Source organism: Arctopsyche grandis, chromosome 10 (assembly GCF_051622035.1).
Source record: "Arctopsyche grandis isolate Sample6627 chromosome 10, ASM5162203v2, whole genome shotgun sequence".
NCBI classification, from domain to species: Eukaryota; Metazoa; Arthropoda; class Insecta; order Trichoptera; family Hydropsychidae; genus Arctopsyche; species Arctopsyche grandis.
Window position 1 is genome coordinate 15,896,379 of NC_135364.1, and position 23,951 is coordinate 15,920,329.

Below are 23,951 nucleotides of genomic sequence, written 5' to 3' on the forward strand. Positions count from 1 at the left end.
GAAGTGTGAGAGGAGCGATTTGCCCGCAGTGTGAGAACGTCAGCATGAGGGGACACTGCTGAATCGACGATGGCAGTTGCTAGTGTTTCCAGCTGGAGACAGTACGTAGTGGCTCTGAGCGGTAGGTCTTCCCGTCCTCTAAAAACCCTTTCTGATGATAGTTTTTGGCCAAAATTGGTCGTCTATAACCCTGGCAACAACGATGCCGCTTCGTGACTGTTTATTTTCAACGACGCGGTTTATTTCTGACGAAATGAGAGTGCCGGTGCCAAATTTTGCTTCTCTACTCTCTCACTCGCTCTCATCCACAAGAATGAAAACATTTCAGTGTCAACAACGTCCCGGTGACGTTCGATATATTGTATAAATATAGCAATTCAAAATATTGCGAAATTTTACTTTTATAAAGTAAATATCTCTACTCTACGTGTGGGAGACTTTTGTTTCAGTACCGAGATTTTAATATGTGTTTTTGATCAGCCGAATATAAAATAACATTTGAAATATATATGTGTAATGAAATATAAATATGTACGTAAATTATATTCTTAAGATACTTTTTGTATTTGTATATTAAACATATTGGAAAAATATGAATCAGACATAATATCATAAGAAATGATAAAAAAAACTGACTTTAAATATACATACATACATAAGTATTTAATATGTATCTATGTATTGTATCATGAGTCATAAATTAAATTAATTTTATAAGCTTGTGTTTAAAGTTAATTTTAGCGTTGCTTTTTTGAAATTGTTAATTAATTCAATTCAAGATATTTTTTTTAATCTCAATATTCTAAATATAATGAATACAAAAAAATATTCGTACAAACGTATATCCAACAGTAATATCATAAAATAACTTTTATCAAAAGCAGAAATTGAAAATTAGAAAGTTATGATATTTTATGTAATTTAATTAAAAACAACTAAAATTTAAAAAATAATTAATCTCATTCAAAAATGTTGATATGAATTTCTTGTAATTAATACTGATTTTGATGAAGAAATAAATTTTAAAATCATTTTTTTTTATTTATCTCATAATGCCATTACAGGTAGCTCCTGAGCGACACCTATTGTATTAAACTTGTAAATAAATGTTAACATTCATAGATTATAAAATTTGAAATCATATTCAAATAGTGGTGACATAGTGAGTTTCAGCAATGAAATCTGATTAATTGTCAAACTCTGTTAGGAATCGATAGATTCAGAGTCACAAATATCTTAGTCTGACCAGCAGTACTAAAGAAATACTTTATATTCAATCGAGGTCAACTCAGGCCTTGAACCCGTGAACCTCTCTGTCGTTAGCATTAACGCAACCACTGAGGTATACTGCCTAAAAGCTTTCTTAAAATTTAAAAGAATAGGGTTAAACAAAATCATAATTTCATAGATATTTTATTTATATCTAAAGCTATTTATGTACATATACATCGTTTAATAAATCTGTCTTTGTCGTATCACACTGTGCTCAAAACTGAAAACAGTAGTTACACAAATTGTGAGTGTATAAAAATGAATAAGTGTATTTGTATGTCTTAAATATTTACTATATTGTTGAATCACTTAGCCACATACCTACATATGTACATATTTACATATGTATACTCCATATTCATTTCCATTCCGTTCCACGTGATTTAATATTCAAAATAGTCCGAAAATATGCACTGCACACACTGTCGCAAATTGTATACAAAGTTTTGGCAATTGAAATGTTCCAAAAGACAATTCCGCTTTGAATTTATACTGCACAAACATACAAAAAGAAAAACATTATTACGGCGAATGTGCGAGCATGCAAAAGTTTTTCATTTAATATTACGAAGTTACCGCTTAATATTCAATTTTAATATTGAACTTTATATATTTTTCCAGCGACCTTAATCGCAGCTGCTGCTGGAACGACCGTAGGATGGACATCTCCTACTTTGCCTTTTCTGCTATCGGAAAACTCTACAATTCCGATAACTTCGGACCAATCGTCTTGGATAGCGTCTCTCATGATTCTGACATCCTCAACAAGCCCTTTGCCGGCGTCATACATGGCAGATCACATTGGACGAAAACCGACTTTATTGCTCGCTGCTATTCCGTATATTATAGGCTGGTTAAATATAATGGAAGCTACTTCTGTACTCACTTTATACATTGGTAGAATGATTTTAGGTTTAGGATATGGAATTGTTTATACGACAGCTCCCATGTATCTTGGAGAAATTGCTTCAGATGAAGTCAGAGGCTCCGTGGCAGCTTTGATTACTGTCATGTCTAAGGTTTGTTGATTTGTTTTTTTTTCTGGTTATTGGAACGATTTCAAAATCTAAGCTAAACTGCGTTTATACATATGTATGTACATATGTACATTCAATTGTGTATGATAAGCGCACATCATAACAAGGAATTGTCGAAATAGTTTATTGTATTATTTTTTTATAAATTAAGAAGTTAGATAAGCTTTTCTTCCAAATCTTAATCCTTTTAAATTTCAGATATACATATGTATGTTAGTCATTTCATACTAGCTGTTAAAGTATGCTTTACCTGTCGCTTTAGAAAAATTCAAACTCCTAAAACTTTACATTTACTTCTGATACTTCTATTAATGTGGTCTCTTCTTTTTTTACCCCCAGCAAGGTATTCGATATCTTCTTCAGTGTATGAATGTTAAATTACATCAATTTGATGATGTTAGACCGATATTTGTCCAAATACAGCTTCACATAGGAACCGATTGATTTCTAAATGGAATGCCCTACTTTTCATAAATTTGACAGTCCTCAGTCCTTTCTTTCAATTAGTGCTGTTATAATCGTTTACAAGTCGACAGCATGTTTTCAATATCATGATTTGTGTGAATAGCTTTCACCCACCGAGTGAGTTGGTGAAAATACATTACTACTACTGAAAGTATACTTTCAATTAAGAATATAGTTTCATTGTAACATATGTACATATATTATGTTTGGTGATTATTCCGCACAAAAGCGATCTTGAACTAGTCACTAGAATCTCAATCACGGAACGTCTGGCACCCGAAAATTCCATCCATCAAGAGCTACACACGCGAACTGTCATACTTACGAAAACTTGAGTGCCAGATATTCTGTATTCGCAATTTTTGTGTCAACAATTATCGCGCGATCTAAATGTGCGAAATAGTCCGTTTACCAATTTCGCCCACCGAGTGACGTGGCAAAAGTATACTTATACTAGTGAAAATATATTTTCAATGGAGAATATATGTAGATTCACTGTAACATATACATACATAGCCCAGTGCCCCAGCTATCTTATAGGTATAAATTCAAGACATTATGGAGACTTTTTACTTTATCTACATACGAGTATATATCAATAAAATCGTTGCTTCTGAGCTTGAATGTGATATTTTCCACCTTAGTGAGCGTAGACTATCGGAGATTATTTTAATCTGTCTGGTAGCCTGTGCTCATTTTTATTTTTATATGTATGTGATGTATGAGTGGAATTTTGAACATCTCTTTTCAATTTGGGCCTTGCAGGGGTGTTTTGTATTTACGGCTGGTTCTTATATGTACATACATAGGTACATATATTGGTGATGGCTGTAAATTTACGACACTCTATTTTATATACTCTGCTTATTTTATATTTTTATTGTATCTACTATTATTAATTCTATTGTTTTTAATGATTATTTATTAATTTATTTCTGTCTTATATATTTTTTTTCTCTTCTCTATTAAATTTTCGACCGTTGTGGCGCATTAGGGATTCCTGTAATGCCACAACGGTCCAAACTTAAATAAATATCTAACTTACATATATGTGATTTATTCTACGAATTTTATTTTTTAATTCATTTCGTTATGATTAATATCGTTAATGATTGATGTTTCATAAGAGTTATAGAAACATCAATCATTACGGTAATAAGAATTAATTGTTAATGTCTCTAAAAATATGTTTATTGTTTGAAAAAAATTGTTGCAATTCATTTGTTTTTAATATTTGAAAACATTTACATATGTAGGTAGAGTCTTACTTACATACATATATACTGAGTACTTATTCTAATTATTTAAATAGTACATATACTTGGGTATTATCTTACGATACATAAAAATTTTATATTTAAAGTTTGAAAAACTCTCTGATTTCTTGCTAAGAATGTGCTTTATATTTGTAGGTTGGCATCTTAGCCCAATATTGCATCGGTCCTTACGTTTCCTTTGCAATGCTCGTCGGTGTAAACATGTCGTTGCCCGTCGCATTTATTCTGACCTTTATGTGTTTGCCCGAATCGCCTTATTACGATCTGAGGCGCAACAAGAGAGAAAACGCTGAAAAATCTCTGAAGTTTCTCAGAGGTCGAGATAACAACAAGGCAGAATTGGACTCAATGGAAAAGCTCGTGAGTGAAGAGATGAAGCACGAGAGCAGATGGAGGGATGTATTGCAAATAGATGGCAATAGAAGAGCTCTGATTATAATTTTAGGAATTTATACAACACAGCAGTTTTGTGGAAGTACAGCTATCATATCATACGCTCAACAGATATTTGGACAAGCTGGAAGTATGCTTGGAGCTGAAAAAGCTTGCATAGTTCTGGGTAGTGTACAGCTGTTCACATCTACAATATCTTCATTATTAGTAGATCGAATTGGTAGGAAACCTCTCCTACTGGCGTCTTCCTTTGGAGTCGGTTTCTCCAATTTAATAGTAGGCTTGTACTTTCTTATGAAATATTATAACGTGGAGTGTATATCTAGTATAAGTTGGTTACCTGTATTGACAATTGTGATATTTATTTGTTCCTATACAATAGGATTAGCTACTGTTCCTTTTGCAGTGACGTCTGAGATGTTTCCTACTAATATTAAATCTAAGGCTACTTGTGTCATCCAAACTTACACTGCCCTATCTACATTCGCCGTTACAAAGCTATACCAAGTTGTGGCTGATGGTTTGGGTACACATGTTGCTTTTTTGGGTTTCGCTGGTTGCTCGTTCGCAGGTCTTGTTTTCATATTTATCTTCTTGCCCGAAATGAAAGGACAGTCTTTCGAAACCATTCAGGATCGTCTCAATATCAGACCTAAAGTTGTAAGTGTCAAAGACATGCCAGATGATGAAGTTTAATTTAATGTTTGTGTTCGTTATATTTAAATTTATTTGAACGTCGTTTTGTTAGAGCTTTATGTAGAATCATTTGAAAATGTGTTAAAATTGTACGACTGATTGTACCTATATTTTATTTTAAATAGTTGTAATAATACTTATATGAAAGTATTAAGTAATGCTTTAAGTAGATATATTACAAATGTATTATATGTATATTAAATAGTGTGTATGGAATGAAAATTGTATTTATATTACAGTAAAATTTTATTATTGTATATAATTTTCAGAGTGAAAATAAATTGAGTTGATTATTTTTCACAATAACTATATAATCTCAAATTTAAATTTAAGTCCTTTATATGTGTATTTCCTTTTTATTGAAATTTATTACTTTCGAAAGACAATATTTATACATATGTACATATGTACAAATTTATCGATTTTCGTTCGTGGTTTCAATTTATGATAGAACAAAAGTTTTTGTGTCTGTCAAAAGATGGGACTATAAAAAAAAACAAGAACAAAATATGTAAATTATATTCAAATCAGAATTTCACAACATTGAAAAATAAAATGACTGTAGTATATTAAATTAATTTTTAATTTTTAGCTCACGTATTTATATGTTAATCAATATCAATACATTTAAGATTTTTAATTTATACATAATTTCCTTGTAAAATTTAATAGTTGCTGAAATAAAATAAAAGCTTTGTGGGTTGTTTGGAACGCAGTTATTTAACTTAATAAGACGAAAACTTGCGTTATTTATTTTTACATTTTCTATTTAATGAGTTAAGCCATGAACTCAAAATATCCATCATACACATTCACAGATACGATGTTTATTGTTTTTAAATGAAAAATCAACAGAGCGTTTCAATGGAAATTCAACACACTAATAATTCACACACTTAAGCCCAATTAGCAACGCCTATTTTTAATCCAATTCACGTCACAAATATGCAAACAATTTTTACAGGCATTTCACTTTCATAATCGACGGATTAAAAGTAATTAATGCGATTGCGAATCTGGGACATTAATCTCTCCCTGATAACGTTATATGATATGCATATGTAATTCATTAGTGTGACTTAGTACGTATGTAACTAAGGCTGTATTACGCGCTTTCCACATTTTCCTCTCAACGGTATGTTTCCGATACATAATGTATTCTTTAGAAGTATAAAAAATTCTATTTTCGTCGATTAAAACATGGACGAAAATCTCGATTAAAAATCAATTATTCAATACGAAACGAAATTGCTTTCGTCGAAAACGCGATTTCATTATTTAATATTGAAATTCCACATTCAATTTTCTTCGGCTTTTTTTATTATTGTATTTTACGAATTTTGATTCATTTTAGACTCACGGTGTTTCGTTATAAATTATAGAATTTATTTGCATTAATTAACATTGATTGCCTATTGAAAGTCCACAGATGTACATACGCCCGTTTAATTGACACGGTACGAATTTACACATTGATTATATTTTAGATGATGTTTTTTATTATTTCATCAATAAATATTGCTATTAAGAATCGTGTCAACGATAAAATTCCGGTATAATCATCAACATTACTATGCTGAATCGATAACATTAACGACTACGATTTGTATATGTACATATGTATAATTATCTGCATACATTCATATTTCCATACAAAGTACGTTATTTATATCATTATTTATTGACATATTGTTGCAGTATTTAATTTAATGTATAATATAATAATATGTATTTATTCCTTAACCTCATCTACACAATATTTATTAATAGTCAAATGCAAATAAACACAATTCAAACCTAGTCACTTATTAAAGTTCGTTTATACCAGCACAGATCAAATCGGCAACTGTACATAAGTAGATGAAAAATATTCTTTAGTAAATTATGTGTACATATATACCCATAGATACATTAATATGTTCCGTAATGTATATGTGATTGACCGAAACAGAAGCAACCGACGCGATTTATTCATACTATACAGCAGTACATGTCACTGCAACGTATCAAGCAGAACTGATTTTCTTAGGCCATTGTATGTATGTATGTAGATATATTCACGCATGAAGTGGCGAGTGCTCCCATACTTACGAAAGTGTTGCCATATGCATACTAATATTTTCGGAAACGTCATAATGTGACAATATTGGCTTGACGATACAACGCAGGCAATATTGTACCGTATCATCGCGCTCTGTAATGTACATACATATATGTAAACCGATTTTGCCTTGTATTCGTCCAAAACAAGCCGTACCGAAAATGAGCGATGCTGTATTGTATGAACAAAACTAGTTTTTTCCGTGCAGTGCTGTACTCTGTTGTGCTGAGCTTTTGACATGCAGTACTGGACAATACAAACGGAATTTTATCTTTATGTGTTTCAAACTGCAACACGTTTTGATTTCGTTTCAAAATAATATTTAATTACTTATGCTGACTTTTTCTCGTGAATGCGTATTATTCTCAAGATTCAAACAGTAAAAGAGGCATTTTTTTCTTTCTTCAAAAAAGGTCTAATAAATATAAGTTTTATTATTTTATTTGATGAATCGTCCATTTGACGAATGATACTTTCGTGAGTAGTCCTTTTGATGAACGGCCTTTGATGAATAATGCTTGTATGAATCGTCCTTTGATAAACTTTAAATTATACACTCCTGATGTAAACCAAACAACGTTTAAGTTAAATTATTACTAATCTCAAAACACGTTAAATATTTCCAATTAAATAAATAATACATTCGTTGCCTCGTGCCATCTAATTACACTGTGACATAAATAACACACATTAACGATGCACGTTCTTAAACACTTCAGCATAACGATTGCTTTAATCGATTTCACAGCCACTTTGACCACCACTATCCTGAAACTCATCGATATCAGAATCATAACTCCTTCAGAAAAACTTCGTATATAACCTCAATACACACACGCTCTCATCTATAGTGAGCTTACTTCCGACTCACTGGCAGATCGAAAAGGCAGGAAGCTCATCGACTCCGCTCCATACATCATCAAGATAGACTCTCGTACTGTTCAGCAGTGGGAATTTATATTTCTAGGGTGTTTTCTAGTTCGGCTTCCAGTGTATTTTACACCGATGTACTTCGGTGAAATTGCCGACGATGAAATAGGAGTCTCTCGCCTCCATGATCACGTTTATGTGCAAGGTAAGCGTTTCGGTCTAGTGTCGTAAAGCAAATACCACAGACGTGATTTATCGTGAGGCTATGGAAACGTTGGAACGTGAAACAGACTGCATGACGTCATTTGTGGAATGATTGTGTGTCCGATTGTAGTTTGATATTTATTTCGTATCATTTGACTGTACCACTGCGGTAGCAGTCATCTGTATCACACTGCACTGTCCTGGGTCTTCAACAGAAATATCTAGATTTAAAAAATTCAGTGATCGTGGTCGAGATGTGATCGAAAATGTGGTCAATAGACTTTTGGACGAAAAAAGTTCGGATAACCAATGATTATCATTATATCACGATACGGTCCAATACATATCGAAGTCGATCATAATGACCTCTGAACGTATGCCTACTTCCAAAAATGCATACATGTATACTAAAGAGTCCATTACCGGTGAATAGGTCGGTAATTTATCGGTAAATTATTACTTTTACCGGAAAATCGAAAAAAAACATCTTTGCTGCTATTTATTACATCCTTCTCCTTTATTTTATCCTGTCAATACTGGTCCGACCCAGTGCTTCATCTAGGGTAAAAAAATATACAACAATGAAAATAATAGTAGAAGTTATAGAATGGATTTACAAAGATATAGTGAATCTATGAGTTTCAGATTCCGATGATGATATTGCAGTAGTTCCATCTACGACTAAATGTGTGTTATCAGTAAAAAAAATGCTTTAGAAATAAAACTGAAGACAGTTCGGGAAAGGAACCTACCCAGATGAACAAAAAATAAAGAAATTGTGAGAAAGTTTTTTAGTCTATTATAAAATATTAATTTATAAAGAACTTACTATCACCTATAACTGATTTTTGGGCAAAATATTTTAGTATACAATAATGAAATAATTTATAAGAGTTTGGTCAAACTCCATGTGAATAAATAATTGAGTATAGTTTATTTTATTTGTTTATTGTTTATTATTGTTGTTGTATTAGTTTCTTTTATTTTTTTTATTATATAAAAGATAGTTATTGTAAATTAGCTATTGAGCTATTTCTTAAAATAAATATACTTAGTACAAAAACATACTTTCTTTTTGAGGTTTAAAAATTCGGTAATTTACTATTAAAAAAAAGGATTACCACTAAACGGAAATTATACACCAATCCAAAAGTGAGAGTATATTGTGGAGTTCCATATAGAACTTGCCCCATATGTACTTCAATTCAATCTATCAGAATTCTAGATATAGTTTCCTACAAATCCTTCAGCATCCTCCTTATCCTTGTTGATTAAATACGTAGTCAATATACACAGTTTTCGATTTTGGAATACACAATAAGTGAGATAAGATATTGTGAATGTTTCTGTAGATACGTTTTTTTTTAGTCAAAAATGAGATATGTATAACGAGGGTAAAAACATTGATAATTCTGAGTATCGCTTTACAAAGTTCCACTCAAGATACCGTATCATGAGTAAAAAGCTTCGAAGTGTATCTTGAAAGTGAAACGAAGTATCGCAAACCCCTTATGAATATTTATATGTGTTAATATAATATCTATACAAAGTCAAATGCAACTAAACTACAAATGTTATATACATATGTATAGATCCGTTATGTTGAACCTAGTCTCTCATTTCTAATTTACATATGTCTAATAAACAACCCTAACCTAACCCAATCTAACCGAACCTAATCTTCCTCAAGCGAGGCAATCTCCATCGGTTACGACCCCATCACTGACCGCATCAGAAAATATGTGAAATGCACCCATTTCCGAACAGGTATATTTGGCTAACATCCAGAGAGCAGGATTAGCTCCGACTATTAAACAGCGTTTCTCAATCTTTTCTTCAAATGAAAAGACGCATTCGATGCACACACAGGAAAATCAAAAAAACTAGAGTTGAACGAGCAATTTAACGTGTCTGACGGCTACGTTTATTTTCAGGCAAGAGTCTCCGAATGCTAGAATAGATTTAGTCATACCAGTACTGTTCTTAATCTCGTTTTCCTTCCAACCGGAATCGCCTCATTTTCGCTTGTGGCAAGGAAATTCAAATGCAGCCGAGACGTCGTTAAAAATATTATCATCAAGCGATGACGTTGCGAGCGACCTGAACAAAATAGAAGCACAAGCAAAATAAAATGGGTCGACTTGGTGAAAAGCTCAGGCTACAGGAAAGGTGTTCTGATTTTGCCGGATCCGTATTCCGTACACAAGTGTCGCCCAAACTATTTTGTATTTTTTTCCAATGTACATATGTATGTAACTTGAATGCACCAATATAATGTGTAGATCATCAAATAGTATATGTATGTGCTCTTAGATTTTTATAGAATTTAGCTAAAATAAGTTTCGTCTTCTATCATTATGTTTATGATTAAAGTTCTTCCCCACTCGTTTCAATATTCTCCCATACGAAAAGCTTGTACTACCAAGCAAAATTTTTCCGTCTAGCAATCCATCATCTTGGGTGTTCCAATCACTTCCATTCCATCCCTTCACATTGCTAGTCACTACAGGCCACATCTCAAAACCATCTGACCCACAGAGGCCCAGTTTAGCAGCAGCTGAACGGCCATTGCGCTCGGCAAATATTCGTAGATGCCGACGAGTACATACGTAGGACCCAGCGAATCATCCATAAACTTGGGCTTGGTCCAACTGGCGATCGCCCTACTTTCTCTACTGCTCATGGACAGGTTAGAAAGGAAGACGTTGATATTATTATATAATTACATCCAGCACAGGAGTTTTCATCTTCAAAGTAGTCTAGTGTGTCTTCTACGGCTTGCTGAATCAAGATTCTGATTATATAATATATATGTATGTAGTCTAGAATACGTTAAATTAATATACCATAGTATCTGAAGTGTTTTCGACCAACGTGAAATCTCATGCGACTAGTGTTGTCCAAATATACACTGCTTTGGTGACGTTTGCTGTCGTCAAACTGTATTTAGTGGAAGTAGATAATTACGGATCCCACGTTACGTGGTTTGTTCCCGTATACGTAGCTGGGTTAAATTTCATAATAGTTATTTAATGCTTCCACGAAACCGAATCAATCATTTTAGATATGAACCGTTATATTCGAAAATTACGGAAATCCAATTATCAGTTCCAAAAAATATATATCTGTTTGACGTAATTCACAAATCATTATCAGTTCCTTTAATTTGATACAAAATCTCTTATCAAAAATCTCGGAAAAGCAGAATAAACGTATTACAGGCCACCAGTATTTTTAAATATTGTTAAATGCAAAACATTGTTTAATGTTTTGCGAAATATTTCTCGAAATAAAGGAAAGTGGACTTATTCCACTTTCAAATATAACGGCTATGTGTTTATAATAAGGCAAAAAGTTCTGAAAGCACTCGTATTCCATACGTCAGTTTCCGAATTAGCATTTTGATGCGATTTATATTAATGCTCACACCCTACTTAATTACAGACAAATATCATTTTAAAATATTATTTTTTAATACATTAGATTGTCCGTAAAATGCATCTTCCAAAAAATGCATACGTAAAATTCATCTTTGCAACCAACTTGAAAAAATATGCATTTTGTTGACTCGTTCTTTACAATCCAAAAATAAAACTTTACGCAAGTTATTCCTGAAAAAACCCACATTGAATTATGTTAGTATTTTCTCATTTCATTCAGGATTTCTTTTATTTATAAAACAATACACTTTGCATATCTTTTTATTCACAAAATTTCGACAATAGTCTCAAAAAACACAACGTATAAAAGATTTTGCCTATATTATTGATTCAAAATAATCCTACTCCTTGACGAAACGAAATAATTCAAAGCTGTTATCACATTATTCATGAAAATATAATGATACACTTCAAAATCAAACCAAAATGATACGAAATAATTTACTTACGATATTACTCTTACAATTCATATAATATTTGCTTATCAATTCAAATATTTAACTATAGCTGATTAAATTAAGCATCATAAATATTTTATTATCCTAACAACTTTTACTTGACGATTTACAAAAATAATTGATTCCAATAACCTCTGAACACTTAAAACAATTTGAAAAATGCGCCATCTCACACATCGGCATGGAACTCATTAAACAAATGACAAACAATTACATAACCAATCACTAATAACACTACCTGTTATTGCCGTTCATTTATCAAACATCAATTAGACAAAAGCGTGTTTTTAAATTTTCCACCACAGCCTTTGAATACGACCGGAAAATCATCACCGTTTATTTCCCAAACAAAGGCGTAAGTATGATAATAACACCCGATCAATACACCCACAGCAAACACTAATCAAAACGACAAGATTGACTCCGGATGAGACCGATAGTGACGGATGACCCTTTGATCTATTGTTTACAGCGGAAACTGTAGAAATTTCAAAGCAAACCGCAACATTCCAATACAGAAGACGTACCATTGACATTTAGAACGGCGACAAACCGGAAAAGTGTCAGAATAATTCATTTTCACGGCCCTGTAAATAAGTCTATAACGTTATATTACGTAGAAGCAAAGCCGAGAAACCTAATAGCAATATTTTGAGTTTAAATTATAATTTGATTTATGTATTTTTATGCAGGATTTCACTGGATTCATTCGCAGCACATTTGTCAAAACAATTGGGCTCATCTCTGATGTATTAAAACAAGCATGTCAAATTTGAATAGTTTTATTGCTTAACTATTTACATTCAGCACAAATTGACAGTGGTCACGGTGACGTGAGGAAGTTACAAACAATAGTTACATGTCGTTTTATTTTTAGCATGATAAAACCTAATTTTACATATGAAAAGCGTACATCCTGTGAGTTGGCTATTCACGCGCTGGCCTTTTTTTCAGAGTTATCTCTTTGCCAACCTTATACAATTGAGTTGGCGTATAGAAAAAAAGCACAAAACAGACAGAATACGAAATACAGTTTGCGTTCTGGCGCAAGACATCTATTTCTAGTGAGAATCTATTTTTCGCCCATCACGACACCGACCATTGTCCTCAAACCTATGCCTTTTCTAATGGACATTGGATATTTACACATTCATATCAAAAGGCACATTTATATAGGAATATAGATACATCATATTTATTAATATATACAAACACTTTCTTATACAAAAACATGTTTTTCACAAAGGAACATTGATTTTTCGTATACATATACATACATACAAAGATTTATTTTATAGCACAAAAATCGCGTAAACGATCAACGCTCAAATGCGATAATTAATTTATACAAAACATATCAAAAATATATTTCGATATTTGGACAATTAAATGATATGATTTATGCTTATAAATACAAAAATTTTACAAAATTAAGTTGCTAATATTATAATCCTTTTACTCTTATAATCTAATTATATCTAATTATTTCTGTTGTCCTGAGTTGAATTAACTGTATTTTAGAAAAATCATATACAAAAATTAATTAATTAAACCTAACCTAACCAAAAAATATATTTTTACTCAACTTTAATTTATTTATTTATTTTACATTCCAAATAATAAATAATAGGCATTATTTCATATTTGTTTCCAAAACGGAAAATAGTCCACAGATGTACATATTAGTGTTAAATTTCTGATTTTTACTTTATATCATGCAAAACACGGAGTAACAATAGTTTTACATACAGTTTTGTGATCATGCAAAAATTCAAACTCGAGATTTTGACTGATTCGAACTCAGAATCGATCACTGGTCAAGGTTTCATGATCTAGAAAATTTCCATTCCGTCACCGTTCGTCATATCGAACTGAAACTTAGTATCGGTTACTGAAATTTTTATCATTATGACGTAATTTTTTTTCAATTTTTTAAGTTTATGATACCTCCCCTTATAGGTGTCCTCATTTTTTTAATAAGATTAATGTAATATTCTTCGGTTTGGAACGGGATAAGTCAATGTTAAGGTTAAGGTTAGGTTTCAATTTCATGAATATAAATTTATAAGTTTTCTATCAAAATCTCTAATATGTATGTACATACATACATATTATGTACATAATTTTCTTTTGAAGATTTTAGTGTCAAAATTGATTCAAATTCAAATTTACATATTTTATTGAATTTTTAAATCTACTCCAATAAATATTTTCACATTAAATTATATTCTTACATACATATTATAGCAATAGCACAATTATTATAATACTGAATAAAAATTGAACGATATTGAGCAAATCAAATTCATTTTACGTACATACATATTGTACATAAATAATTGTCATTCTATTAATTATTTTTAGATGCACTTACTTTTTTCTTGTATTTCAAACGTAAATTAACACTTCGAAAAACGATGACCATCATTGATACAGCTGTCATTCTGAGAAATACACCGCATTCAATATGTAATAACATAATATAAAAATATTAAAATACATTTCTAGATGCATAGCAAAGTGCAATCCACTCAGCACTTGTACTTGAACCACTTTTACGTAACGAGTCCATATAGAGACTACATACATACATACATACATACTTACACAAATGCACTGATTTATAACTATGTTCATTGTTTTTTAAACGTCGGTTGCATTTTTACGTTGCATTTACGATTTCCACTATCGGTGCATATTTTCTTATCGCGGTATTATTCAAATTGCAATCGATTTAAAAGGAGCATTCGCGAATTCGCCATGTAAGCAAATTCGAACACAATCAACTCTTCGTTTCGTCACCGACGACTCGCAAAATGAAAATTAAAAAAAACTTGAGTAAAGAAATTGAAACGCAGAATGCAACTTTGTTTGATCAAGTGTTGAGTTTGCTGTACGACACACACACTCGCTTTGGAATGTCGACCGTGTGTGTAGTACTTACATACATACATGCTTGCTTGCTTGCTTGCTTACTGTAGACAGGTTCTGTCGCGAAAAATATTTCTACAAAAATAATATATTGTACTAAATAATAAGCACACTTTTGCCAATGGATACGTTACACACACGCCCATTGATGTTTCCAATGTAAAACAACGAGGAAAAAAAAGTATAAAAGCTGCTCATTTGAATAATTTGCACGTACAAGTACATACAACGTAATTTTTTACGCAAAGAATTAAAATATCATTCCATTCTAAGGAATAGATATGGCAATGCCATGACACAATCATGCCGGCATTAAGTCCGTTACACATAGAAACCGTCAAAATTAAACTTTCTAAATCTCTAACAGATACATACAAAGGCATCAAACGCTTCGAACATTTCAGTTGCTGATTTTCCTATTCGAAAAGATAAAAAAATAACTAATTACTTGTCTAATAAATCATTGAAAGTGGGTCAAATGTAGTACACTGTACATACATACATACATACACTGCTAAGAACCATTCAAACAAAATCATTGATATTTTCCTTATACCCGATGGAAAAGTTATACGTAAGTTCATTTATGTATATGTACTAGAACAGCATATACTGACAACGGCACGAAAACAGCAGTACGAAAAATATTCTTTAGTAATTCTATATAGACACATTCCAATGTTCCAAAGTACATACGTGGCGTATATATTATTTAACCGACACGATATATTCATGCTATACAGCAGTATATGTCACCGAAACTGGTTTTCTTTGGCCACTTTGGAAACATTCACGCATGACGTGCAGTCATAGTGGAAAGTGCACCCGTGCTGACGAAAGTGCTGTCAAGCGCATATGAATATTTTCGTAATCGTCATATTATGAAAATCTGAACTCGACGATACGACGCAAGTAATATTGTAATATATGTATTTATATGTAAGCTGATTTTGCCATGCACTCGTCCAAAACAAGTATAAGCGTACTGAAAATGGACGGTGCTATATCGTATGAATAGAAGTAATCTTTTCGGTGCAGTGCTGGATAATATAACTTTAAAAGCAGAAAAATAAGATGCATTTTCGAAAATATTGTACACATATCGATGGTTTGGTGCACAGATATTAGTATATGTCCATTTTTGAATTTGTATTGAATTTTAAGTTTGTAGATGCTGGAATAATTCAGGTTTTTCCTTTCAAAGTAATTTATGTGGTATACAAACCTTGACAAACTTAAAATTCGGCACAAATTCAAAATTGGACATACAATATCTGTGCACCAAGCCATCGATATAATCTTTTTTTGGTAACGAATTATTAATCGTATTTGATGCACCACACGCAAATAATACAATCTATAGACATATATATATATAAATAAAAATATAAAATACTACAGGTAGAATACTACATTAAGTATAAGTTCAATTGATTTGGTCAGGAAGTTATATTATTGGCCACTGACTGCTTGACTATTGTCTGTTTGTCAACAAATACTTAAACAGTAAGCAATAATGGCGGTTCATTTTTAACTATATGTACATGTCACAGTGAAAATATATTTTCACTGACGTTTCAGTGAAATCATAACCAGTTACATTTTCAGGGTTGGTTTTATTCATTTAAGATTAGATTGATAGGGTTGGTATTATTTAAGGGTTAGGATAGGTTAGGTTAAGTAAGGGTTGGCCCCATTCATTTAAGATTGGGTTGTTAGGGTTAAATTTATAGAGTTAAATGTTGTAAATCATTGTTTACATACATTTTCACTGCTTGAATTGATGAAAATATATTTTCACTTGAAATATGCTCTCACTGTAACATATACATACATATGTATGTAGTACACAATTTTTTATAAAATTTACTGATCATTAAATTAAATTAAGTATTTCAAATTGAAAGTGTGACTGCATCATCACAATATATGTAGTCAAAATATTTGAAATGCTGTCTTTTTTTTCAGATTTCCGAAAATGCACCAATAAAGCAACATCAAAATTGTTTCTGCGCATACTGCAACGAATGTCAAGTCATCAAAGAAGATTTCTGCAATACGCGAACGACGCAAAAACACGTATAATACTCGTCGTGTGTGTGTGTGATGTGTGTACCGGACTTTAGTCCAGAGCGAACACATTCATTATTCAAAAAGAAAAAAAGCCGGCGATGACGCATACTGTGAAAAATCGACCAACACACTGCAATTCCATGCAACATGGCAAACCTACATAGTATTTTTTTACTTCATTTTCCACGCACTTGAGAAAGATTCGAGGCGAATGAACGCCGACAAGACCCGACCCGACCACGTGGTCAATACAAGGTTATGTTTACTAATGAATTACCGAAATAGCATTTCGATTGAAGCGCCGTGAAAACCGAGAACGAACGACCATACCATAGAAAAACGAGATCCAACATTATGGAAAACAGAAAAAAATTCTATGAAAATGTACATCACATTATGTGTAATTACATGTTGCACACATGTGCACACACACATGCACACACGCCAAGTCAAGGCTAATATTGGTAAAGATCAAGTGATACAGTGTGTTGGTGTTTAAAGCCAACCAGTTAGTTGTCAGACGCGCTATTGGCAGGAACGGTCGTCCGCGCCGCCATGCTCTGCTCCACTATCCAGAAGACGTGATTTAGTCCAATGTCGATCCACTCAACACTATTAAAAATGTTGAAAGTCAAAAACAAAAGTTGCTTCGACACATGCGCACGCCTTGGCTGAATTCGCTCTCCCGGTTCTCGAAGTGCACATAACCTTCAACAGGGAAAATAGAAGTTCATTGACGGCGACCGTTCTTGCCTCTGGTGCATCCACATTTCGAGTTTTACACATTTTGAGGCTGAAGAAAAATGACTACCGACAAACAATCACACTGGAAGGAGTACAGGGCGGCGATATGCGGTATGTTAAATTATAAATAAAATCATACAATATTTTCACGTCAATATCAATCGACAAAATGCTTATCTCTTTGGAACGACGGCGTTCCCTAACCACAATCCGTCAACTATAGGTCGCTGCAAAAGTTGTGCCCTATTTTTATATATTATTATACATTTGTAATTTGAGTACGCGATTTCATCCAGACAATTGTTTTTGAATGAGCTTCTGAAATACGAGCAACGTGTTTAGGTGACGCAGGCAACAAGTGAAACATTTATATTTTAACTCATCTGAATAAACTTAGCGTCAAAATAAAGCATTTACGATTCTATAAAAACATTCAATCCCCGTGAATAGCATTGCGATAACCTCAATTTCTTACATCTTTTTTAGTAAAAGTATACTTAAATTCGATAATTAGGCTAGTATTAAATACTGTTACCCGTAACCAATTTGTAGATCCCTTTTTGAAATGAAACTTATTTGGGTTTTATCAATTTTGAACTACTACATAAGCATATTAATATTTGTGTCTACATATACATACATGTATCTAATAAATCAAAAAAATATGTAATTTAATTAATTTAAATACTTTGCAGAAAAATTGTATTCAAAACATCAATAAAATGTATATAAATGTTGATAATTTTGCAATTCAACTTAGTAATAATTTTCTTATAGTTTATTTATTATAACGTCACTAATAAATCGTTAAAATGAAAAAAGGCGCCATGCCTACTTATCACATCCACGATATCTTTGATTCTTAAGAATGCTTCTGCAAAGGTTATTACTGATTACAAACATACTGATACTAAATTTTCAATAGAATGTTCTATCAACACTTTTGAAAGTATTCAAGACAAAGTCTCATCAAAGTGTGTTCAGCTTGAAGTCTACAGAGATGATAGCATCTAAAGTACATACACACTAATAAATAAAATTCTAATGGATCCAGTCACCAATGTGTCCAATTTCGTATTCTTAGCCAGTGACTGATATTAATAATTGTCAATTAATTTTCATTGAACTTAATCTCGTATATTTTTGAAACGCCACCCAAATTTTATCATTATCAAAGTACTACCCACATGTCAGCAATACCAACATTTACATTTCAACACATCAAAGAAAATTTTCAATTCAACTTGCGATAAGTGATTGCCACATACTTCAAGTTGACTTAACATTGTCGTAACCTGTATATTAAGAGCTCATTGCAACCCATACGATACATTATGAATGAATAAAAACTGTCGAATTTATCATTAAATGGAAATTCATTGAGATCATAAGAGAAATCGTACCTCTAATTGCTAACACCCACATAACAAAATTAAAACAAAAAAAAACGAATATTTTTACTCTCTCTCTAACACAACTTATGCAGTAACCTATTATAAAATCCAAGTATAAACATAAAAAAGGTCATTCGTAGTCCAGATAATACATTATATTATTATATGTATGTATGTATGTATGTATGCGTCACAAATGTAAGAGTGAGAGAGAGCACCATGTGCGCGAAACATGACGGATTATTATCAAAGCGCGAGCGACCCAGCGTGACCTACCATTCCAGAGTCTTCCGATAATAAATAAATACCTACAAATATACAAAAAAAATGTACAAATTAATTTTATTTACATTGCAGCAACCCTCATCATGGTTGCCGCCGGTAACGCAATTGGCTGGACATCCCCAACCCTGCCCAGACTCCAAGAGGAAGACTCCCCGATACTGATAACGTCGAGCCAAAGCTCTTGGATCAACTCGATAATGATCCTGTCGTCCACCGCGAGCGCCCTACCTGCCGCTTACTTGGCTGACAGGTTCGGCAGGAAGTCTTCCATGCTTCTGGCAGCCATCCCTTACATCATCGGATGGATAATGATCATCTTTGCGTCGACCGTTAACGAATTATACATAGCTAGGATCCTCCCCGGCCTGGGTTATGGAGTGATTTACACGATAGCTCCTATGTATCTGGGAGAAATATCTTCGGACAGTGTCAGGGGCGCCCTAGCTATACTAATTACCGTAATGAACAAGGTAATTGAATTGCCCTTCTATATTCAATGCTCGTCGAACCCAAACTAAAATCAAGTAGAACTTAACTAATGAAGGTCGTTCGAATCAGAGGCTCTCCTTCTTCACCGTGCGCATTATTCGAATCGAAAGCTTTCCAAACTGTACAAACTACATTTTTGGTTCATAAAATGTTATAAAATTTCAGTTACCGGATTAATAAAATAAATACATTTTAAATTAAAGGATATATCATTTTAGACTTTTTTTTAGGCATTTCAATTCAACTAAACTCATTTAGAATCATATTATTTAAAATTATTCAACAAAATACCACAGATATTAATTTAAAAGTGACCAATTCTTCGTCACGCTTTTTTGACTCATTTCCGTATATAGTACTGCGAAACATTAATGCTTAGATAACCATTTATTCAACTCTAATTCTTATCCGCTTCAACGTTTTTTAAGTCAAAGCTACCTAAGCCCAGTTGTTTTCTTATCAAAAAGCAAAACGATTTAATGACACTCATCAAATACGCACATTTTCCACACCACGAAACATCAAATGAATAAATAATGCAAACTATAGTATCCACGCATATTTTAATTAAACCATTTTTTTTCATTTCAGCTAGGCATCCTGTTGCAATACTGCATCGGTCCATACGTCAGCATGAAAGCGCTAGCCGGTTTCAATTTATCAATACCCGTCCTGTTCTTTTTAACATTTGTTTGGCTACCGGAATCGCCATACTTCTACGTGACCAAAGACAACATTCCACCGGCGATGAAGGCTCTAAAGAGGCTGCGGACCACCGACAACACAAGTGACGAGATGAAGAAGATCAAGACGACAGTCGCCGAGGACATGAGGAACCGAGGCAAGTTCACGGACCTCGTCACAGACCCGTCGAACAGAAAAGCCCTCGGTATAACACTGGTGCTTTTCGGGACGCAGCAGTTCTGCGGAAGCGCAGCTGTAATCTCGTACGCGCAGCAAATCTTCGAACAAGCCGGTGGAAAAATCAAGGCTAGTGAAGCATCCATTATCCTGGGATGCGTCCAATTGTGTGCGGCAGCCTCGACCGTGTTCCTGGTGGACCGAGTCGGAAGGAGGCCACTCCTGATCATCTCATCTCTGGGCGTGTGTGTAATGAACGCTGTGATAGGCTCGTACTTTTTTTACAAAGACTACTTAAAGGCGGATATGCAATCCGTAGGACTCCTGCCGGTTTTCGGCATAGTTTTATACATCGTCCTGTATACGATAGGACTTTCGACGGTGCCGATGGCCGTCACCTCGGAGGTATTCCCAACGAATGTGAAATCTCACGCGACGAGTGTGCTCCAAATATTCGTGGGATTTACGACATTCACGGTGACGAAGATGTACCAAGTCATCGCCGACAAGTTCGGCAACTACGTGGTATTTTGGATTTTCGCGGTCTGCTCATTTTTTGGCTTAGTGTACATATATTTCCAACTGCCGGAGACGAAAGGCAGGTCCTTCTCGGCAATCCAACACCGTTTGAGGCACAACAGAAGTGTCGAACGCGACGCAGAACAGCAAGAACAATCATTCTAATTAATACTATTATTTATGTACACACTCGAATTTTAAATAAAAGTGCTATTTTTTACAAACGAAAAAGATCTTTTAAAATAATCTCAAACTTAACAAATAAATACTGAACAGGTCAACAACGTGCGAACATTCACAAGAGCGACAAAAGCGTAGTGAAAATCACGAGTACCAAACTAGACGCAACTGCAACAGAAGAACTGAATACAGAAAAGTCCCTCGGGTCGAAATCTTCAGCCAATCTTCTGTTACGTACTATATCTCCATACACTCTAGCTGATTTCTTGGCGCTTCTGGTCTTATTAGCGCTATTATAATCCACGTGAAACAGTCCAAAACGTTCCCTGTAACCAAACGAAAAACAACAAATCAATTATTTATATTAGAAACAGCTCAACTATTGTACACATAATGCGTTCTACAATTATCAAACGTAAATTGGAGATTCATTGTTGCCACGTCGATATGCATCATATGTGTATATCAAACATGTCACTGTAAATTAAACTGACACGTTGTATAAAACTTGCAATTGTTTCGATTGAAATGCTAAAACAAATAGACGCAAACTCAATTTCAACAGCGTATTATTTTCATAAAATATTTCAATATATATGTATAACAGACTCTTGTCAGTTATACATATGTATTGAACAGTATTATTGAGTATCGTTTTTACCGGAAATAAAATGCGAAATATTTAATCAATACAATTATACGGTATGTTCAAACAAAACACTGATGGGATTTGTTTATTGTTTGTATTTCAATGATTGAATCTACATAACTTCCCAGTTATAAACATATCGAATATATGGATTTATTTCGAATAATGGACAGTATGTGTAACGTTCGAGCGATTTCAATTAAAATTCAAGTGCGTTCTTATAACTAACATTTAACAAGAAAATTATTTATATCATTTGAAGTATCGAAGTTAAGCGACTTATTTATCTGTAAAATAATACTTAGCCGTTATCATAATAACTGATTTCAAACTACATATACTCGTATATAAAATAAATTTAACAACAAACTGCGTTTTCATAAATCGAAAAAAAATCTTCATTGCATTATCGAACGCAACTTAGTAACTATTAAACGAAAATTCGTATCATGACACATTATTATAGTATAATATTATATCGATCGCACTACGACCTTTTATTTCGTACATAATATATACATACATATGTATGTATGTACATATTTACTTATGCATATAACAAGAGTCGAAATTTAAACTACGTACAAATACATACATATGTACACCGGTATTTTTAATACGAAATTTTACGATCAAATATGTCGTGGCTTGCGGCCAAAAATATAACGTCTTCATATTAATGCTGAATTATTACAAAATTCTCCGAATTCAGTGGGGATGTAAAAATTGATAGGACTAGACCGCACACAAAAAGTAACTGAGAGCAATCCAAAAGTATTATATTCTTTATTCATTTTTATATTGAAAGAAATATGTATATTTTAATAAAAGGCGTTCGTCTATTATTGTATTATGTATTATATGTATGTATTGAAATATTTTATTGCATACCTCTTCTTACTTCGCCTTACGATTACAATCCAGTAAAATTGTTTTTATAATCGCAGTCACTAATAATATTTGATTCATAAAAAAAATCCTCAAGAATTGCTCAGTTTTTATTCAATCGTCATTATCATTCTATTCTGCATTAATTTTCCTGGCGATTGAAATTACAGCAAGTTTTCCGTATAATATAAAGCCAAATTAATTAATCGATATCAAATAAAATGAACTATTATTTAATAAACGTTAGTATTATGCTAATTTAATTGTTTTTTAACTATACATATACACATCTATGTATATAGATATACATATATTTGGGGTCTACCTCGCGGGCCGGAATGTGACATTACCGAAAACGCAGATATCGGAAGGCAAAGATCGAAAATCGAAAGATCTTAAGTCGAAAGATAAAAAAGGGTGCATGGTAAACGGTACATACTCACTTAATTTGCGCCAGCAGGATACAACAGGAACAAGAGGAACAGGCTTTTCCTTCCGTATTCTGCGCGCGCACATTAATACGGGAGGAAAAGCCTGTTCTTAGTGTATCCTGCTCGCGTAAATTAAGTGAGTATGTACGTGAGTATTTACCGTTTACCATGCACCCTTTTTTTTTGATCTTTCGACTTAAGATCTTTCGATTTTCGATCTTTGCCTTCCGATATTTGCGTTTTCGGTAATTTCACATTCCGGCCCGTCACGGAGACCGATATATTTGTACGATA

At 33.0% G+C, this 23,951-nt stretch overlaps 3 protein-coding genes across 5 annotated transcripts in view; 2 read left to right on the forward strand and 1 right to left on the reverse strand.

The window, feature by feature from the left end:
• On the forward strand, nucleotides 1–6,275 carry LOC143918063 (trehalose transporter 1-like protein). Its single transcript, XM_077439734.1, has 3 exons — nucleotides 1–121; nucleotides 1,894–2,291; nucleotides 4,187–6,275. The coding sequence occupies exons 1-3, from the start codon at nucleotides 70–72 to the stop codon at nucleotides 5,138–5,140; spliced, it is 1,404 nt and encodes a 467-aa protein (XP_077295860.1). The 5' UTR covers nucleotides 1–69; the 3' UTR covers nucleotides 5,141–6,275.
• Nucleotides 6,212–21,735, forward strand: LOC143918062 (facilitated trehalose transporter Tret1-like). 3 transcript variants are annotated; one of them, XM_077439729.1, is made up of 4 exons: nucleotides 6,212–6,275; nucleotides 17,113–18,072; nucleotides 19,713–20,110; nucleotides 20,721–21,735. In XM_077439729.1, the coding sequence occupies exons 2-4, from the start codon at nucleotides 18,021–18,023 to the stop codon at nucleotides 21,672–21,674; spliced, it is 1,404 nt and encodes a 467-aa protein (XP_077295855.1). In that variant the 5' UTR covers nucleotides 6,212–6,275; nucleotides 17,113–18,020; the 3' UTR covers nucleotides 21,675–21,735. The 3 variants fall into 3 exon arrangements, with proteins under 3 accessions (XP_077295855.1, XP_077295858.1, XP_077295859.1); XM_077439732.1 differs by lacking the exon at nucleotides 6,212–6,275 and adding an exon at nucleotides 10,915–11,004; XM_077439733.1 differs by lacking the exon at nucleotides 6,212–6,275 and adding an exon at nucleotides 10,990–11,128.
• LOC143918061 (myrosinase 1-like) overlaps nucleotides 20,588–23,951 on the reverse strand; it is a 19,627-nt gene continuing 16,263 nt past the window's right edge. The window contains exon 8 of the mRNA XM_077439728.1: nucleotides 20,588–22,015. Coding sequence (XP_077295854.1) covers nucleotides 21,805–22,015 — 211 coding nt within the window. The 3' untranslated portion in view covers nucleotides 20,588–21,804. The remainder of the gene's footprint in view (nucleotides 22,016–23,951) is intronic.

Coding starts and splice junctions, on each gene's coding strand:
- LOC143918063 (XM_077439734.1), top strand. CDS start 70: ATGGCAGTTGCTAGTGTTTCCAGCTGGAGACAGTACGTAGTGGCTCTG. Junction 122..1,893: donor GTACGTAGTGGCTCTGAGCG/GTAGGTCTTCCC, acceptor ATATTTTTCCAG/CGACCTTAATCGCAGCTGCT. Junction 2,292..4,186: donor TGATTACTGTCATGTCTAAG/GTTTGTTGATTT, acceptor TTATATTTGTAG/GTTGGCATCTTAGCCCAATA.
- LOC143918062 (XM_077439729.1), top strand. CDS start 18,021: ATGACTACCGACAAACAATCACACTGGAAGGAGTACAGGGCGGCGATA. Junction 18,073..19,712: donor GTACAGGGCGGCGATATGCG/GTATGTTAAATT, acceptor TTTACATTGCAG/CAACCCTCATCATGGTTGCC. Junction 20,111..20,720: donor TAATTACCGTAATGAACAAG/GTAATTGAATTG, acceptor TTTTCATTTCAG/CTAGGCATCCTGTTGCAATA.